The 17851-nt window shown below is 48.4% G+C and overlaps 2 protein-coding genes across 4 annotated transcripts in view; one reads left to right on the top strand and one right to left on the bottom strand.

The window, feature by feature from the left end:
- Positions 1-17851, bottom strand: part of LOC102540475 (proton-coupled amino acid transporter 2) — a 135120-nt gene that overhangs the window by 73341 nt on the left and 43928 nt on the right. The window lies entirely within an intron of this gene.
- Positions 1889-10085, top strand: LOC140690198 (uncharacterized). Its single transcript, XM_072951681.1, has 5 exons — positions 1889-2498; positions 2899-3184; positions 3490-4379; positions 7491-7604; positions 10008-10085. The coding sequence occupies exons 1-5, from the start codon at positions 2364-2366 to the stop codon at positions 10083-10085; spliced, it is 1503 nt and encodes a 500-aa protein (XP_072807782.1). The 5' UTR covers positions 1889-2363.

The raw sequence follows: 17851 nt of genomic DNA, 5'->3' as shown, positions 1-17851 counted from the left end.
TCAAAGGCTTTTAGAGACCATTTTTGGAACATAATGTCTGTGGTTGTTGTTGGGTAAAGTAAAAATACAATAAAGTCATTATATATGAGAACGCAGAAGAACATGTCAAAATGAGTAAATACTGAAATAACTATTTGTGTTCTAAGAAACTTCTCACATGCATTCTTGACCTTCTACCAACTAGATAGATTTTCTATTTTAATGACTTCAATTTATTTTTTTTCTTTCTTACTTTTCATTTCTTTTTTGAGTTGGTGAATAAAAAGTGATCCACCCTTACTTCAGATTCATTACTTCAAAACATTTAATATTTGAGGGATGAGATAGGATAGGTGAAGAATGCATTTTGAGGGATGGATGGATAGATAGATGACAGATAGATAGATAGATAGACAGACAGACAGATGGATAGATGGGTAGATGGGTAGATGGGTGGGTAGGTAAGTAGATAGACAGACAGACTAGATAGATAGATAGATAGGTAGATACATAGAGCAATCTGGAATCCAGCTATTCAACTATATATTTTAAGGTAAAATCACTTCAAATCTCTGAATCTTAATTTTATCACCTAAGAAACGTCTCGTAGTAAAACAAGTTTACACCTTCACTTTCTCTTCCGTGTAGGACATGGATCAGATTCAGGGATGTGTTTCCTCCCCCCAAAAAAATTGTTACTGGAATTTTTTTCCTGCTAGCTTTTTCCTCTTATGTATGTCATTAATGCTGATGCATAGATTGACATGTTTTTAAAGATATGTAAAATAGCAAAGCAATTGAAATGTTTTGTAAATGGAAAGAGGTGATTGTTCTTGCAGTGGATTAAAACAAAATTAAAGAGTAAATGAAGCTCTTTGTTTTTATTTTTACCCAAGGAAAATATGTCCTCTTCACATTAGACGTTGAAGTATTCAAGGCTGGTATTTTCAACAAGTAAGATTATTTCCCTGTCAGATGCAGGAGTCTTTTAGGTAAGATCACAACCAAATACCAGAACAGCGTAACATGAATAACCCAAAAAATGCTCCGTTGGCAGTCATGATACAGAGAATCAAATATCAGATATAATGTGCCTTTCATTATTTCAGAGTGGGAAAATTAACTACCTGATGGAAACTTTTCCACAGCCTTATGTAATATACATGAGATGAGATGATGATAATTCCATTGGTAATTTCAAATATTATATTTTACCTATCAACAATTAAATTACCAACATAAATTGTATAATATGGGAAAGTCTGATATATGTCAGGTTGAATCCAAATGACATTTGTAACAAAAAATGGTCCCTGAATTTTTCACGGCAAGCTGGTTTATAGGCCACATGTTATTACAAGATCGTTTCTCCTGCACGTGTTCACAATGCTGTCATACGTTTTGTAGAATACATTTGGAGTTGAAAATACAGGATAATTTCAGTTACATTTAAATTATAGTTTTGACTTTATTGTGGTAAATATGCATGCTATAAAGGGTATCATGTTATCCATTTTTAAGTGTGCAGGTCAATGACATTAAGCACATGGGTAGCGTTGTGCGGTCATTACCAACATCACCCCAGAATACTTCTATGTTACCCAACGGAAACTGTGTACACAGTAAACAGTAACTCTCCATGCCTGCCGCCTCCCCGTCCTTAGCCACCGCCATTCCACTTGCATCTCTATTTCATCTCTGTGAATTTGCTAGGAACATAGATGTACAAATATCTGGTCTATCCTCTGCCTTCAATTATTTGGACATATACGCAGAACTGTAATTGCTGGATCATATGGTGATTCCATGTTTTTTGTTTCACTTTGTTCATTTTTTTTAGATATTGCCGTAGCATTTTCCACAATGGTTTGATCATTTTGAATTCCCACCAGCATTCCATTTGCTCATTTCTATTTCTTCACATCCTTTTCAACACTTGTTCTTTTCTTTCTTCTGTTTTTTTTTAAAGAAGCCATCACCAAAGGGTGAGATGTTCTGTCTCATTGTGGTTTTAATTTGAATTTTCCTAATAATCTGTGATGTGGCGCATCCTTTCCTATCTTTACTGGCCATTTGTATAACTGCTTTGGATAAATATGTATTCAAGTGCTCCCTCCATCTGTAAACTAGTTTTTTTGTTGCTGCTGAGTTGGTGTCACTGTGTGGACATGGCATGGGGTGGGAAGTGAGCCATCAGCTGCCCAGAGAGGCCCTTGGGGAGCTTTGTGTAAGGAGGAAGCTTGGGGAAGGGGACCCCAGGAAGTGACCTCACTTCCCTGGCAACAGAGCCCAACAGAACTTGGAACCCAGGTCACCAGGCACCTGCTCTGTAGAGAAGAACCCTTCTCAACTGACTTGGCTGGTGAACTCAGCTCAGCTCAGACATGTTTTGTTGTGTCCCAAGATCCCGAGGTCGCGGCCCACGGAAATCCCGCTGCAACGGCCTTTGCCAACAGTGCCGACAGTGGGTCGGGTCTCACCCCAGGCGCCTCTGGCCTTTTGGCCAGAGGGACCAAAAGGTAACACAGGGAGGCCCAGGGCAGGCCCACCCAGATCCCACCCGGGTGGCCCCACGGCCCCTTCCTGACTGGTGGAGGGGGGGCAGTCATGTTGGGGGGGGGTCCTGCCTCAACCAAGAGCAGGCTGAGGAAGGGTCAGAGGCCTGGGGGGCCGATCACGTCCACAACCTGGGTCCAAGCAGGCTGGCTGGGATGTGGAGAACCGGGGCAGGGCCCTGCTGCCCGAGGTGGCGCCCATGCCCTCTGGGTGTGTCTCTTGCCTCCCGGGTGACTGAGATGACCAAGGTGCCAGTCTGATCTGGCAGCAGAGGGTCGAGTGGGGCAGAAGCAGGAGTGGTCCTGGCCGGGCAGGGCTCTGAGACCTCCGGGCCGGGCCGGCTGTCGGTCACTGTCATTGCAGAGCCAGACAGCGCAGGATCCAGGGAACCAGGACACTCATGCCACCTCCCCAAGTGAGGGGCTGGTGTGCCACACTGTGGAAGGCCAGCACAGGCTCCGGAAGAGTCTGGGTATGAAGGGCTACCCACCACCACGGCCTACTACCCAGACACCACCCAGGTCTCCCCCCAGGATCTTGCCCAGGGCTGAGGGGCAGCTCAGCACCCCCGGCTCTGACCTGGAGGACCATGCCCACCTCCCGGGGATTCAGGAAGAGGACCAGGAGCCCCCCGAAGCAGAGCCCAAAGGTAAGAAGGGCGGGGCTGGTGCGGGTGTGTAGCTGAGGGAGGGCGGAGGGCTGGGTCACACAGGGAGGCGTCCCCAAAGGCTTCTGCTGGGACCAGAGCAAAGACTGGCCTCAGACCACCTGTCTGGAAGAATTCACTCACAGAACACATCCTGTGGGCACTTGCTCAGTGGGAGCTGTCTGCAAAGCTCTGAGAAGATTTCTGTCCTTGAAAAGGCACATGGAAAGGGAGGCATGTGGGTACCTTTTTCCATTCTCAAACCTGAGCACAACCACTAGAATTAAAGCTCTCTCACCGTCCAACAGTTACAGGTCCAGAGCAGGCAGGGGCAGGGGAAGACGGCACAGAAAAAAAGCAGGACCACCAGGATCCAGCAGGTGACCGCGAGCTCCCTCCTGCTGCACCTGCTGATCTTGCTGCTCCTGAAGATAATGCAGCTCCTGCTGATCTAGCCGGTCCTGAAGAGCCTGCCGCTCCTGCTGATCTAGCCGCTCCTGAAGGGCTTGCCGCACCTGAAGAGCCTGCTGCTCCTGCTGATCTAGCCACCCCTGAAGAGCCTGCCACTAGTGAAGAGCCTGCCGATCCTGAAGAGCCGGCTGCTCCTGAAGAGGCTGCTGCTCCTGCTGATCTAGCCACTCCTGAAGAGCCTACTGCTCCTGAAGAGCCTGCTGCTCCTGCTAACCTAGCCGCTCCTGAAGAGCCTGCAGCTCCTGCTGATCTAGCCGCTCCTGAAGAGCCTGCCGCTCCAGAAGAGCCTGCTGATCTTGCCGCTCTTGAAGAACCTGCGGCTCCTGCTATTCTAGCCACCCCTGAAGAGCTTGCCGCTCCTGAAGAGCCTGCCGCTCCTGAAGAGCCTGCTGATCTTGCGGCTCTTGAAGAGCCTGCCGCTCCTGCTTATCTAGCCACTCCTGAAGAGCCTGCCGCTCCTGAAGTGCCTGCTGCTCCTGCTAAACTAGCCGCTCCTGAACAGCCTGCCGCTCCTGCTGATCTTGCTGCTCCTGAAGATAATGCAGCTCCTGCTGATCTAGCCGGTCCTGAAGAGCCTGCTGCTCCTGCTGATCTAGCCACTCCTGAAGAGCCTGCCGCTCCAGAAGAGCCTGCTGATCTTGCCGCTCTTGAAGAGCCTGTGGCTCCTGCTGATCTAGCCACCCCTGAACAGCTTGCCGATCCTGAAGAGCCGGCTGCTCCTGCTGATGTAGCCACTTCTGAAGAGCTTGCCGATCCTGAAGGGCCTGCAGCTCCTGCTGATCTAGCCACTCCTGAAGAGCCTACTGCTCCTGAAGAGCCTGCCGATCTTGCCGCTCTTGAAGAGCCTGCCGCTCCTGCTTATCTAGCCACTCCTGAAGAGCCTGCCGCTCCTGAAGAGCCTGCCGCTCCTGAAGAGCCTGCTGATCTTGCGGCTCTTGAAGAGCCTGCCGCTCCTGCTTATCTAGCCACTCCTGAAGAGCCTGCCGCTCCTGAAGTGCCTGCTGCTCCTGCTAAACTAGCCGCTCCTGAACAGCCTGCCGCTCCTGCTGATCTTGCTGCTCCTGAAGATAATGCAGCTCCTGCTGATCTAGCCGGTCCTGAAGAGCCTGCTGCTCCTGCTGATCTAGCCACTCCTGAAGAGCCTGCCGCTCCAGAAGAGCCTGCTGATCTTGCCGCTCTTGAAGAGCCTGTGGCTCCTGCTGATCTAGCCACCCCTGAACAGCTTGCCGATCCTGAAGAGCCTGCCGATCCTGAAGAGCCGGCTGCTCCTGCTGATGTAGCCACTTCTGAAGAGCTTGCCGCTCCTGAAGGGCCTGCAGCTCCTGCTGATCTAGCCACTCCTGAAGAGCCTACTGCTCCTGAAGAGCCTGCCGCTCCAGAAGAGCCTGCTGATCTTGCCGCTCTTGAAGAACCTGCGGCTCCTGCTATTCTAGCCACCCCTGAAGAGCTTGCCACTCCTGAAGAGCCTGCCGCTCCTGAAGAGCCTGCTGATCTTGCGGCTCTTGAAGAGCCTGCCGCTCCTGCTTATCTAGCCACTCCTGAAGAGCCTGCCGCTCCTGAAGTGCCTGCTGCTCCTGCTAAACTAGCCGCTCCTGAACAGCCTGCCGCTCCTGCTGATATAGCCGCTCCTCAAGAGCCTGCTGCTCCTGAAGAGCCTGCTGCACCTGCTGATCTTGCTGCTCTTGAAGAGCCTGCCACTCCTGCTGATCTAGCCGCTCCTGCAGAGCCTGCTGCTTGTGCTGATCTTGCCGCTCCTGAAGAGCCTGCCGCTCCTGAACAGCCTGTCACTCCTGAACAGCTTGCCGCTCCTGAACAGCCTGCCACTCCTGAAGAGCCTGACGCTCCTGCTGATCTAGCAGCTAATGAAGAGCCTGCCGCTCCTGAAGAGCCTGCTGCTCCTGCTCATCTAGCCGCAACTGAAGAGCCTGCCGCTCCTGAAGGGCCTCCCTCTCCTGAAGAGCCTGCCGCTCCTGTTGATCTAGCCGCTCCTGAAGAGCCAGCCGCTCCTGCTGATCTTGCCGCTCCTGAAGAGCCTGCCGCTCCTGCACCTGCACCTGCACCGCTGGGCATTGGAGAAGCAGTTCTGGCATCATCACCCCCTAGGGCTGAGCCCCCTCTGCCCCCTCCTACACCTTCTCCAAAATACCACCACGAATCCCCTCCCCCACCTGAAGTTGACTTCACTACCCCTGAAGTTCTTTTTGTTTTGTTTTTCTTTACTTTACTTTGTTTGTTTCACCCCATGGTTGGCATCCTTTATTTTTCCGCTTCCTATTTCCTTTAATAAATTACAGATTTTTTCCCTTTTAAATTGTGCAACTCAGGAACATTAAGTGCATTCACATACTGTGCGACCATCACTACCATGTAGTTTTACGCTATTTGTTTCCTCATAATAATACCCTGGATCCAAAGTGCACACTCCCTTCCTCCCCCAGCCCCTGACAACCCCGAGTCCTCTTCCTGTCTAGGGGTCTTTACCTCTCATGGGTGTTCCCCATGAGTGAAACCATAGGAAAGGTGGCGTTTTGTGCCTGCCCACATGGTTTAAGTGGGGGCTGGTGAATTCTTTTGTTTTCACTTAAAATAGCATTTTCCACTTTTCACTTTACCTCCCCCCAGGAACTTCCTAAGAACATACCCCAAACAGGCTTGCACACGCGTCTCTGTCTTAGGATCTGCTTCCGGGGGAGCTCAGCCTGAGACAATCCCCACAGAGCTGATCACAGCACTCACGTGTTAACGCTGGCTTTTTGACTTCTCTATATATTACCTCATCGATGAAGTCACAAGTGATTTTAGGGAAGGAACTACACTTACTGCATCATAGTTTTCCTCACCAACTCCTGACCAGCACAGTTTTATGTAGGAGGAGGTGTGAGTCAACTTTCACTTCCAACGTTTTCTTTATGTTGCAAGTTTTCACTTCTACCAGGTGGAGTTTAGGAAACGGGACACTCATGAGTTTACTGAAATGCATGTAAAGTATGTAAATATCATGCATATAAGGTATGTCACTGGAGTCCAAGCTCTGGTTTGGCTGACATCATTTTTGTACATATCCACCAAAGGGGGCGTCAGCTGGGAAAAGGCAGCCTACGCTGTCGGGAGTCAATGACTGAACATAAGGTGCAGGCTTATCCTTTTGAAGTGGAAGCTTGAAGGGTATCTGGCTGTTATTTATAGCAGTTCACAATGTCACTGAGTCAGAGGGACCTTGGGACCATCTGGTGTCTGACCTTCTTCTATCCAGTTGGTAATTTGCAAAGAGGTCAATATAGTCTTTACATTTCAAGTAAGAACGTGAAAACACCTTGCTAAACCAAGTGAAGAAATAACCACGTGGACAAGGGTCTCCCATCAGAGTCTCTGCCCATTTTCCTGGATCCTCTGTGTGTTAAGATCTTTATGCTTTGGAGAAGGATGACCTGGGCCCCACCTCCATCATCGGTAATTAGTATTTGAAAAGTCACTCCTCTTCCAACCTCAGCTTCCTTATCTGTCAAACAGGGAAACAGTAAAGGCATCAACTTCATAAAGGGGTTGCGAGGGTTAGAGTAAATGAGGGAATTACTGAGTCCTGTGCCCAGCATGGTGTCGGCACCTCCAAGCCCCAAAGCCGTCATCATCCCGTCAGGGCCTCACAGCACCCGCATGACAAGTGGGGTGTGATTCCATCTCTTCCCAGGTTCACAGGACGCATGTCTCCTGGTTAGCTTGCTCCTGCGAGGCTTGTGTGGTGAGGTCAGGGGTCTAGGGTGGGCAGCGATGGAGGCGGGTGCAGGGGGCCTGCCCCGGATGCTCTGCTCTGGTCATCTTTCTCCCATCCCCCCCGCAGCCTGACCTGGAGACTGCCAACACAATTCTTCAACTTCCTGCTTATGAAAATGCTAATGACGACTGCAGGAAGGCCATTGGTCCCTTTAAAGGGAAGGCTCCAATGACTGAACATGTAAGATTGAGCCAGGGAGCGGGAACTGCAAGTGTTAAGGCCAATATGATGGCGCAAGCCATGGCAGGATTGAAATTAGGAAAAAAAAATTCAAGGCAAATGTTTGAACTGTGGAAAAATTGGTCATACAAAAAAGGAATGCACAAATACAAAACAGAAGGCTGCACCAGGAAACTTTATGAGAAGTAAAAAGGAAAAATCTTCTGGACTCTGTCCAAGATGTGAAAAAGGAAATCATTGGGCAAATCAATGTAGGTCCGTGTTGCATAAGGATGGGACAAGCTTCAGGAAAACTTCAAAAGCAGCCCACTCCCAGCCCCGTGACAAAAGGGAGCGTTCCCTGCACAGGCCAGCGTGAACAAAGATTACAGCACAACGCCAGGGAATCATCCCCAGCAACCGCAGGGAGTGCCTCCGTCGATATCCCCCGTTTAAATGCATTTATTCTTATGCCAGGGGATGAACCATCCTTAATAGAAACAGAAACTGACCACTTGAACAAACCAATCACTAGAAATGAAATCGAATTAGCGATTAAAAAAAACCTCCCTACAAATAGAAGTCCAGGACTGGACGGCTTCACCAGGGAGTTCTACCAAACATACAAAGAACTCCTCACACCAGTCCTCCTCAAACTCTTCCAGAAGACTGAAAAGGAGGGAATACTCCCAAATTCATTCTATGAAGCCACCATCACCCTGACACCAAAACCAGGCAAAGACACTACCAAAAAAGAGAATTACGGGCCAATATCACTGATGAACATAGATGCAAAAATTCTTACCACAGTATTAGCAAATAGAATCCAACAGCATATAAAAAAGATTATACATCATGACCAAGTGGGGTTCATCCCAGGGACACAAGGGTGGTTCAACATATGCAAGTCAACGAACGTAATACATCACATCAACAAGAGAGGGACAAAAACCACATGATCATCTCAATGGATGCAGAAAAAGCTTTGGATAAAATTCAACACCCATTTATGATAAAAACTCTCACCAAAGTGGGTATAGAGGGAACATATCTCAACATAATAAAAGCTATATATGACAAACCTACAGCCAGCATAGTACTCAACGGTGAAAAACCTAAAAGAGTCTCACTAAAATCTGGGACAAAACAAGGCTGTCCACTCTCAGCACTCCTATTCCACACAGTCTTGGAAGTCCTAGCCACAGCAATCAGCCAAGAGAGAGAAATAAACTGGAGATAAACTGGAAAAGAAGAGGTAAAAGTGTCACTATATGCAGATGACATAATACTATGTATAGAAAACCCTAAAAGGTCCACAGAAAAACTCCTAGAACTAATTGAAGAATTCAGCAGGGTAGCAGGTTACAAGATTAATGTACAAATATCAGTTGCATTTCTTTACACTAACAATGAATCAACAGGAAAAGAAAGTAAAGAAACAAACCCCTTTAAAATAGCGCCCAAAGGAATAAAATACCTAGGAGTAAATCTAACCAAGGAGGTCAGTTATACATGGAGAAATATAAAACATTGATTAAGGAAATTAAGGAGACCTAAAAAAATGGAAAGATATTGCAAGCCCCTGGACTGGAAGAATCAATATTGTTAAAATGGTCACACTGCCCAAGGCAATCTACAGATTTAGTGCAATCCCTATCAAATTACCCAGGACATATTTCACAGAACTAGAACAAATCATAATCAAATTTATATGGAACCACAAAACACCTAGATTTGCCAAAGCATTACTAAAGAAAAAGAAAGTGGCTGGAGGAATAACCCACCCAGACTTCAGACAATACTACAGAGCTACAGTCATCAAGACAGCATGGTACTGGTACAAAAACAGACATATAGACCAATGGAACAGAACAGAGAGCCCAGACATGAACCTACAAGCTTTCGGTCAACTCATCTTCGACAAAGGAGGCAAGAATATACAATGGAATAAAGACAGTCTCTTCAGCAAATGGTGTTGGGAAAACTGGACAGCAGCATGTAAATCAATGAAGTTAGAATACTCCCTCACACCATACACAAACATAGACTCAGAGTCCCTTTGACCCTGGGCCTTGACTGGGCGCCGAGTGAAGGCTCGTCTGCGAGGCCCGCTGATGTTCTGGGGCTGGGGCTCGGCACATTGGTGGCGAGACAGCTTGTCATGCCGGGCCACAGAGGTAACAGCTGTTTTCAAGGTTTGGCCAGACTGTATATACTCCATTCCTTCCATCCCATGTTATATGGAATGCACACGGTTTAATTTAATTGCCATTTAATTACTTCAGTCCCTTTCTTAGAGGAGAAGACACGGGACCATATACTCCAGGGGAACCAGTAGTCGGAGCGTTTACTCAGTGATTTTCTTTGCAGACTTGGTAGCTGTAAGGAGCTCACCCGTGTTTTCGCCGTGTTGATTGCTTTCAGTGCAGCTTCGGCAGGGTGACCGCGGGGCTCAACAGGCTGCGGAGACTGAGTGCTGTTCTTAAGGCCATCATTCGGTGAAGCTTTTCCCAAATAAAATTCAACAGGAGCCAGCCTTTATTTGGACTGTACGCTCAGTGGAACGCTCAGCTTCTGCAGGCGCGTCAGCCGCTCTAGCTCACAGACTGAATCTCTGCGCGCCTCTTACTACTGTGAGCGCTGTGCACAGACTCAGGGGTGCAGGTCGTCTCGCTCTGGCCACTGTTCCGCTTTGGGCTGGGAAAGAGGCAGCTGACTCCTGCTCTAGGGAAAGATCGCTGATGGAAGCTTAGGACACACAGGGTCAGTCACACAGAGGGCCCCTGATGGAAGTGCTGTCGTGTGGCCATGTGGCCCTGTGCTGTCCACACACGTGGCTTCCGGGCAACTAAAAAGCAGCTGGTCCGAGTCGAGATGTCCCTTAAGTGTAACATTCATACTAGTCATAAATAATAATAATAATGATAATAATAATAATAACTGTTTATATTGACTTCATGTTACAATGATAACACTTGGGGTTGATTGGTTTAAATAAACTATATTATTAAAATTAATCACACTTTTCACTTTTTAAAATGTGAGCAGCAGAAAATTTGAAATTACAGGGGTGGCCCTCCTTACACGGCACACCTTGCCATAGCTGCCAGGGACGCTAAGAGCTGGCCCAGGTTCTGGGGCGTGGCCTCCCTTGGGTGTGTGAACAGACTGCCCTTTTGCCAATTTTTAAGGGTCTTGTGCAGTTTCTGTCAGTGTCTTAGTGATGTGACCTCTGCGTCCTCGCCATGACATCTGCTGTCCATGCAATGGTCACGTCAGGGCCACACCGGGAGCTGGACCCCGGGAGCTCGGGCAAGTTGCCCACCCCGATTGGTGCTATTGTGTTGTATTACATTACATTACGCTGTAATGAGATGTACTCAGATTATCTTGTCATCAAGGTTACCCATGTGTAGGTTAGTCACCAGTGAACCGGACCCATCTGCATTTATTTTAGGCAAAACAATGAAAAGTCAGCAAGGAAACATTTACTAAAGAAAATCAACCACCTGGAAACTAGAATTTTTTAAAACCTGAAGCAAAGTTGACTTACAGGTTGTGTTAGTTTCATGTATACGGCAAAGTGACTCACTTATATGTGTGTGTGTGTGTGTATATATATATATATTTCTTTTCAGATTCTTTTCCATTATCGGTTATTACAAGAGACTGAATACAGTTCCCTGTGCTATGCCGCAGGCCCTTGGTGGGTATGTATTTTGTATATAGCAGTGAGCATCTGGTAATCCCACATTCCTAATTTAGGAGTTTGGTTCCATAATTAGTTTTTTTCATACAAGGCATCCTGAACATTGTTTTGTAAAAGAAAAGCTTTTGACAGTTTACCTTATTTCCTGAAGGGGCAGCAGGACCAGAAGAGACACCAGCCTCTAAGGAGTCCCTGCCACTAACTCGATCAATTCCACCGGGCAGCCCCCCAAGTGATGGATAAGGAGAAGAGGAGGCCCAGAGCCCTCAGAGCTAACTCACAGAGAGAGGTCACCAGCAGGGTCCCACCCCCTGCTTTCTAGAGGCCTGTTAGAGACCACAAGGTCCCCAACTGTAAACAACCACCATTTGTACGTGTGCTGATGGCAGAAGACAACTTTTCAGCAAGACAGCCATGTGTTCCCTTTAGGCAGATTGGCAGCTGTCTTATTCTGTTCCAGTAATAACTGTGCACATAGAAAACTCGGAAACAGTACTTAGAGGAGAAAATAAAAGTCCTCCAACATCCAATTCCGAATTAGTGCCTGTCAGATAAGCAGTGCTGATAACGTGGCGCAGCCTTTCTCATCCCAACGTCCACACGCTCTCAGAGGAGAGCAAAACTGGGGATTAAAGCATATGTATACATGGTTCTGTTTCCTGGGTTCCCATCCCCCAGTTATTCTTATAGAAGGGTAGGAGTTATGGGACCCTGAGATGTGCCCTAAGTATTCTGTTAATCTTCAATCTAACTCTTTGACAAACACCTGGCCATGTGTGCTGCTTCCTGCTGCTGCAGCCAATGAGCTCAAATTTTTACCCCCAAACCAAACCACAGAAAGAGAGCTATAAAAACCAGCACTGAAAACAAACAAGCGTGCAGCAACATCGATGGACCTGGAGATCATCATTTTAAATGAAGCCAGAAAGAGAAAGTAAAACACCGTACGATATCACTCATATGTGGAATCTGAAAAAAGAAAAAAGAGGACACTAACGAACTCATCTGCAAAACAGAAAGACTTGCAGACTTAGTAAACAATCTTATGTTACTGATGGTGGGGGAAAAGGGCGTCAGAAGGGATAAATTTGGAAGTTCAAGATTTGCAAGTATTAACTATATACAAAAATAGATATAAAACAAATGTCTTCCGTATAGCACAGGGAATTACATTCAATATCTTCTAATAACCTTTAATGAAAAAGAATATAAAAATGAATGTATGTATGTATATGCATGATTGAGACGCTATGCTGTACACCAGAAACTGACCCATTATAACTGACTATACGTCAACTAAAAAAGCAATGTAAAATTACTGTAAAACAAAAAAAGTTTAGTAAGCATACACAAGTACAAGTTAAAAAAAAACACTACCAAAAAACATTACCAAAACTTTCAGGTTGGGTTTAGACGGCAGAATTTGAAAACCAAAATGAAGCCACCCTTCCCCAGAAAGCTGGAAGCAGCATTCATCCCATGCAGAGATGCAGAGCAAGATCAACATTTTTGGTTACTGAACGAATTCCTGGTGCCAGCCAGGGCCACCACCACCCTGGGGCCTCACCAAAGGCGCAGAGTCCCTGGCAGCTGGGGGATGGCTAACCCACTTGTCTAATTTGTGACGATTTGAAGGCCGCACCTACCCTTAGCATCTCCATCTATATTAGTGGGAGCCCACCTGGATGCCAAACATACTTTACCACCACCTTCCTTGGAGACACCAAACTAACCACCAAGGAGAGGTCAGTGTCTGGAGTCTGGGTGTAATGAGATGGAGTGCGAGGAGCCAGGAATCTTCCATTTTCCAGAGTCCACCCAGGTGGACCTACTGGAAGACATTAGCCCTATTTCCAAAAGGACCAAAGTGTCAATGCAGAATTCCAGGCCGTAGCTGAGAAGAGACAGCACTCAGCTGATCTGCAGGCTGGAAGCAGCCATCCCCTCATAAGCCAAAGCCCGCTCTAAGATCAACTGACAAGTATTCATAACGCCTTTTCTAGGTGCCCAGTGCTGCGCTTCTCACCAGGTAAGTACACGGTGTAGAGACCCAGACTGGGGTGTCAGAAGGGAGGAAACACCAAGGATGTGTGTCAGTGGGGCAGCGAGGCCCAGCCCTCACCCACCTCTTGAGAGCTGGAAGGTCCGTCTACCATGGGGGCCAGTCCCCTGGGGCTCGGGGGGCCTGTGAGAATCCCAGACACCTCAGAAGGGCTGTGCTTGTGTCCAGAGATGGATGACAGGGGAATTTAAGGGTCTGGACAGGCAAGGATCTCATCCATTCCAGACTTCTCTTGCCCAAAGTTTTTTTTTTTTAAGTATTTTTCATTACTATTTTTATTTATTTATTTTGTAGGGGGAGGTAATTAGATTTATTTATTTATTTATTTAACTGGAGGTACTGGGGACTGAGCCCAGGACCTCGTGCATGGTAAGCACCCGCTCTACCACTGTGCTACACCCTCCAGCTTCATATTCTGTCCCACAAGAGAAAAATATAATTATGAACCACAGGAGTTTGAAGCTGGAGGGGCAGGACTTGTTATCTCTCCTCAGCTCAAAGGAATTGTCAGGGCAACATTTGGACACTTGTTGTCTTCTGGAAGGAGTGTGATCCTGTGTTAGACATTTCAATGCTGATTTGTATAGCTCTCTTTCTGTGGTTTGGTTTGGGGGTAAAAATTTGAGCTCACTGGCTGCAGCAGCAGGAAGCAGCACACATGGCCAAGTGGCCCATCTGAAGTGACACTGCCAGTGGGCAGGCACTTTACCGCTATTAGAGACCCCTGTCTGCGTGGCTCTGCCCTTGCAATGCCACCCCTGGCCAGGCCACTTTCATGCAGTCACTCAGTCACCTTCCAGATGCCCTCCCACCCTCTGTTGGTGCAAGTGGGCCAATCACTCATCTCCACTTTGCATTTTTCACTTGACAGTAAATATGTCCTGGAGACCACAGCACATGAGTAAGTGCTGACGTTCCTCAGCCTTTTGGTAGCGGCACAGGCTCCCACAGACACCACGCTCCTCCCTGGGTTTGCAGGGTGCGCCTCACCGTCCGATGCTTCCCTTTCCTGAATGCCCCCCACACACACACACCTCCTAGGGCAGGAGGCCCGGGAGCAGGTCCTCTGCGTGCTGGCCCAGAGGGCACCTGTCACATGTATTCTGCGCATAGGGCTCGGATACAGGAGACCGGGAGCTGGGGGGTCAGCCTCCCTCTGGAGGGTTCTGGTGGAGCTGGACTGGCTGCTGGCTGCTGCGCTGGGTGTCTGTTAGGTGACAATGGGACCCTCAACTGATGGGGACAGAAAGCCTTCTCTCCCTCCTCTTGGTCTTAGCTTTGCTGTCACCTTGTGGAGCTCCTCAAGGGAAACTCTCCGCAGTCAGTATAGGTTTCAGCTCTCTGATGCCCACTTCTCTGTTTAATAATCTGCTTTGTTACGGTTTCAGGGTGAGTGGAGAGTAGGAGGTGCGGGAACTCATGCTTGTCTTCTGCCCTGAGGTGACGGCACCGCAGTCGGGGGAGCCCTCCCCTGTTTGTGGGCCCCGGACTTGGGAAGGGCGCCCTGTGCTTGACCACCTTTGGGTGCACGGTGGGGCTCTGGGAGTTCTGTCACCCCTGTGATGCTGGAAGTAAAGTTTCTCTCTGCAGTGCATTCTCCTGGAGGGTGGCTGGGCCGTGTGTGGTGCAGGGTGTCCTTCAGAGCAGATGACCCAGCAGCATATTCAGGGCCACTGCTCAGAACTGTGTCTGGGGCTCTGGGGACACTGGTGCCGTCCCTTCCTCCAGCCTCCTGCCCTGTTTGCACAGGAAGCGTCTTCTTTCTGCCTGTGCAGGGAGGGCTGTCAGACCGTAAACGTTGGAAAGCAAAGGCCACGTTCAAGGCTGGGTTTGCGTGTGTCTGCGTTGAAATTAATCAAAAGTAGGTAAACTGAAAATTCAGTTCTTCAGCCACATTCCAAGGACTTGGTCACCACCTCTGGCTGGCAGTACCTCGGAGGACAGTAGACCAAGAACTTTTCCACCAGCCCTGACTCCGTTTACTTTACAGTAAATGACAAAGATGTGCCTTTGTTTTCAGCACTGATTTCTTTGTACATGTCATGCAGACAGATGACCCCCAGCTCAAGTATGGAGGAGGCATGTTCTCCGCTTGGCCCTTCCATCAGCAGCAATCTTCCCTCGTCTGTCCTGGCGTCATTCAGTTTGCACACCTTTGACAGCAACGTGCATTCTACTGCACTTTTTTCTTTCCCGTATCTTTTCAACCTGGGATCCCCCAGCTAGCTTCTCTGAGAGCAAGCCGTGCATCTGATTCACACTGCGCTCCTGTTCTCTCACTCTGGTGTCCATTTCAACACCTATTATTACAGAGACATACTGTCTTTGAATGTTTAACAAAAGGGATTGCTTAAACAACCAGAAAGCCAAAATTGAGGATTTTTCTTCCTGGAATACACTAATCAGGGATGTTTTATGTAACAAGCCGTGGGATCAGCAGGTTCCTGGCGAGGATCCGCCACTCTCAGGGCTCTGTGCTGAGTCCTGAGTGGCTGACTCAGTTACTTCAATGCTTTGAAATATCTTCCGAAAAAAATTAACTTGCTTTAGTATTAGGTGATTTTTATCTCAAAAGTCATTAGTTATCTCAGTGAAACAAAATAAGCACAAACTGCTCAAGCCACATGGGAACTTAGAGATGATGCCACTTTTCAACAAGGAGTTGAAAACCTGAGCGCGGGCTGGGCTGGCGGGGCCAGCGCCAGGACACCAGTCTCCCTTATGCATCAGACACAGACTCCAGACTTCACCGTAAGTGCTGCGCAAAGTCCACCAGGGCCTGACCTGAGAGCAGAAAAACCGCTCCAGGCCGGTCCAGCCATGGGCAAAGCTCTCTCCTTGTCTCTGGGCCCCAAACGCCCCACTGATGACACAGGAAAATGGCAGCTTTACCCAGGGATGGACCCAGAAGCTTATATAACCAGGGTGGAAGCCCCTTCAGAAAAAAACTCAAAATGCCCCAAGTCCTCAACACAACAGGAAGTATAAGAGAGAGAAAGCTGAAATGGAGAGACAGCAATCTCCACCGACTACACTTTAAAAAACTTAACTTCACAAATTTACAAAATTATATGGTGTGCAGCTTAGACTCGGGGCCTTGGAAGGATCAAGCGGACGGGGGCCATGCAGCCCCCAGGGGTCTGTCGGTCGTCAGGGGTCACATCCTAGTGCCCACATGGGGCCTGTCTGTAGTCAGTGAGTCAGTGCAGTGGTGCGTCCTGGCGACCACACGGAGGGGTCTGCTGGTGCTCAGCCTCAGACCCACGTCCTAGTGACCACATGGAGTCTGCTGGTCAAGCGTGGTGCCATATCCCAGGACCAGAAATTCACTGCTTCAAAAGATGGTCTTAAATTAATGACCCTGTACAGAGACTTCAATGCCCCAGAAGTTTACCATCACACAGAGATGCGAGTGCCTTCTGGTTACCCAGGCCTGTCCTGGGTGCTAGAGGTGGGGTGGGAGAAGACAGACTTGGGTCCGATTCTGGAGCACACGTCCCAGGGCACAAAGCCAAGCAGCAAACCCGAGGGCGGCGGCACCAGAGGGCACGTGCGAGGCGAGATGCCTGCAGGGTCCCTGAGCGGGTGACCAGAGTCCTCCTAAACTAGGTGAAGGCCCCTCAGAAGGTACAGTTGACAAACGGCAAAAACAAAAATCAGCACAAAAACTCTTAAACATGTTATGCACAGCCCTTGCTCTCATCTGATAAGAGCACCGTGGCCTTCCTCCCGAAACTCATCACCCCAGTGGCTCATGAGGCAACACGAGACAAAGTCCAACTGGGGGAGGGTCTACAAAAACCTGACCACCACCCCTAAAGCTCTTCCAGCTCATCAAAACAAGGAGCATCAGACAAACTGCCACAGTCAAGGAGACGAGACGCCGAAACGTCACGTGGGATCCTGGATGGGATTCGAGAACAGTAAAACATACGGAAATCGGGATGAAACACGGACTTCAGTGAATAGAGACGTATCAGGGCAGGTGCACTAGTTGTGACAGTGAACGACACGAACGCAAGGTGACGTTTACATTAGGGGAAACTAGGTGTGGGAGACGGGGGAACTGTCTGTACTTTCCTCTTTTTCTCAAGTTTGAAACTACTGCAAAATTTTAAAGATTATTTTAAAGCTGCTCTGCAGAAAAACAGCAATCTGTAACTTCCCTACGATGAAATCTGTCCGCCTGAACCATTTCCAGCTCCTGAAACCCAGGGGACTTCCTCCTCCCCCAGCTGCTGGCCGGGCCACCCCAGGCCCTCACCTGTCCACACTATACGTTACTACACAGCTCTCTGGAAAGTTCTTCTAGACACTGACTCCTGGCAAACACTGGTCCCCTGTTACTAGGCCGCCACCTTCTGGCCACATTTTTTACCAAAATAGCTCATCAAGGAGGGGAATGTATTTGTGAGATTTTAAAGTCATGGTTTCCACCTCCATTGCTTCTGTAGTTTCCAACAAAGAACAATAAAAACAGAGGCGCCGACAGACACG

The sequence above is a fragment of the Vicugna pacos genome, chromosome 3, assembly GCF_048564905.1.
Source record: "Vicugna pacos chromosome 3, VicPac4, whole genome shotgun sequence".
In the NCBI taxonomy this organism is placed as follows: Eukaryota; Metazoa; Chordata; class Mammalia; order Artiodactyla; family Camelidae; genus Vicugna; species Vicugna pacos.
This window is presented reverse-complemented; position numbering and strand designations above follow the sequence as displayed.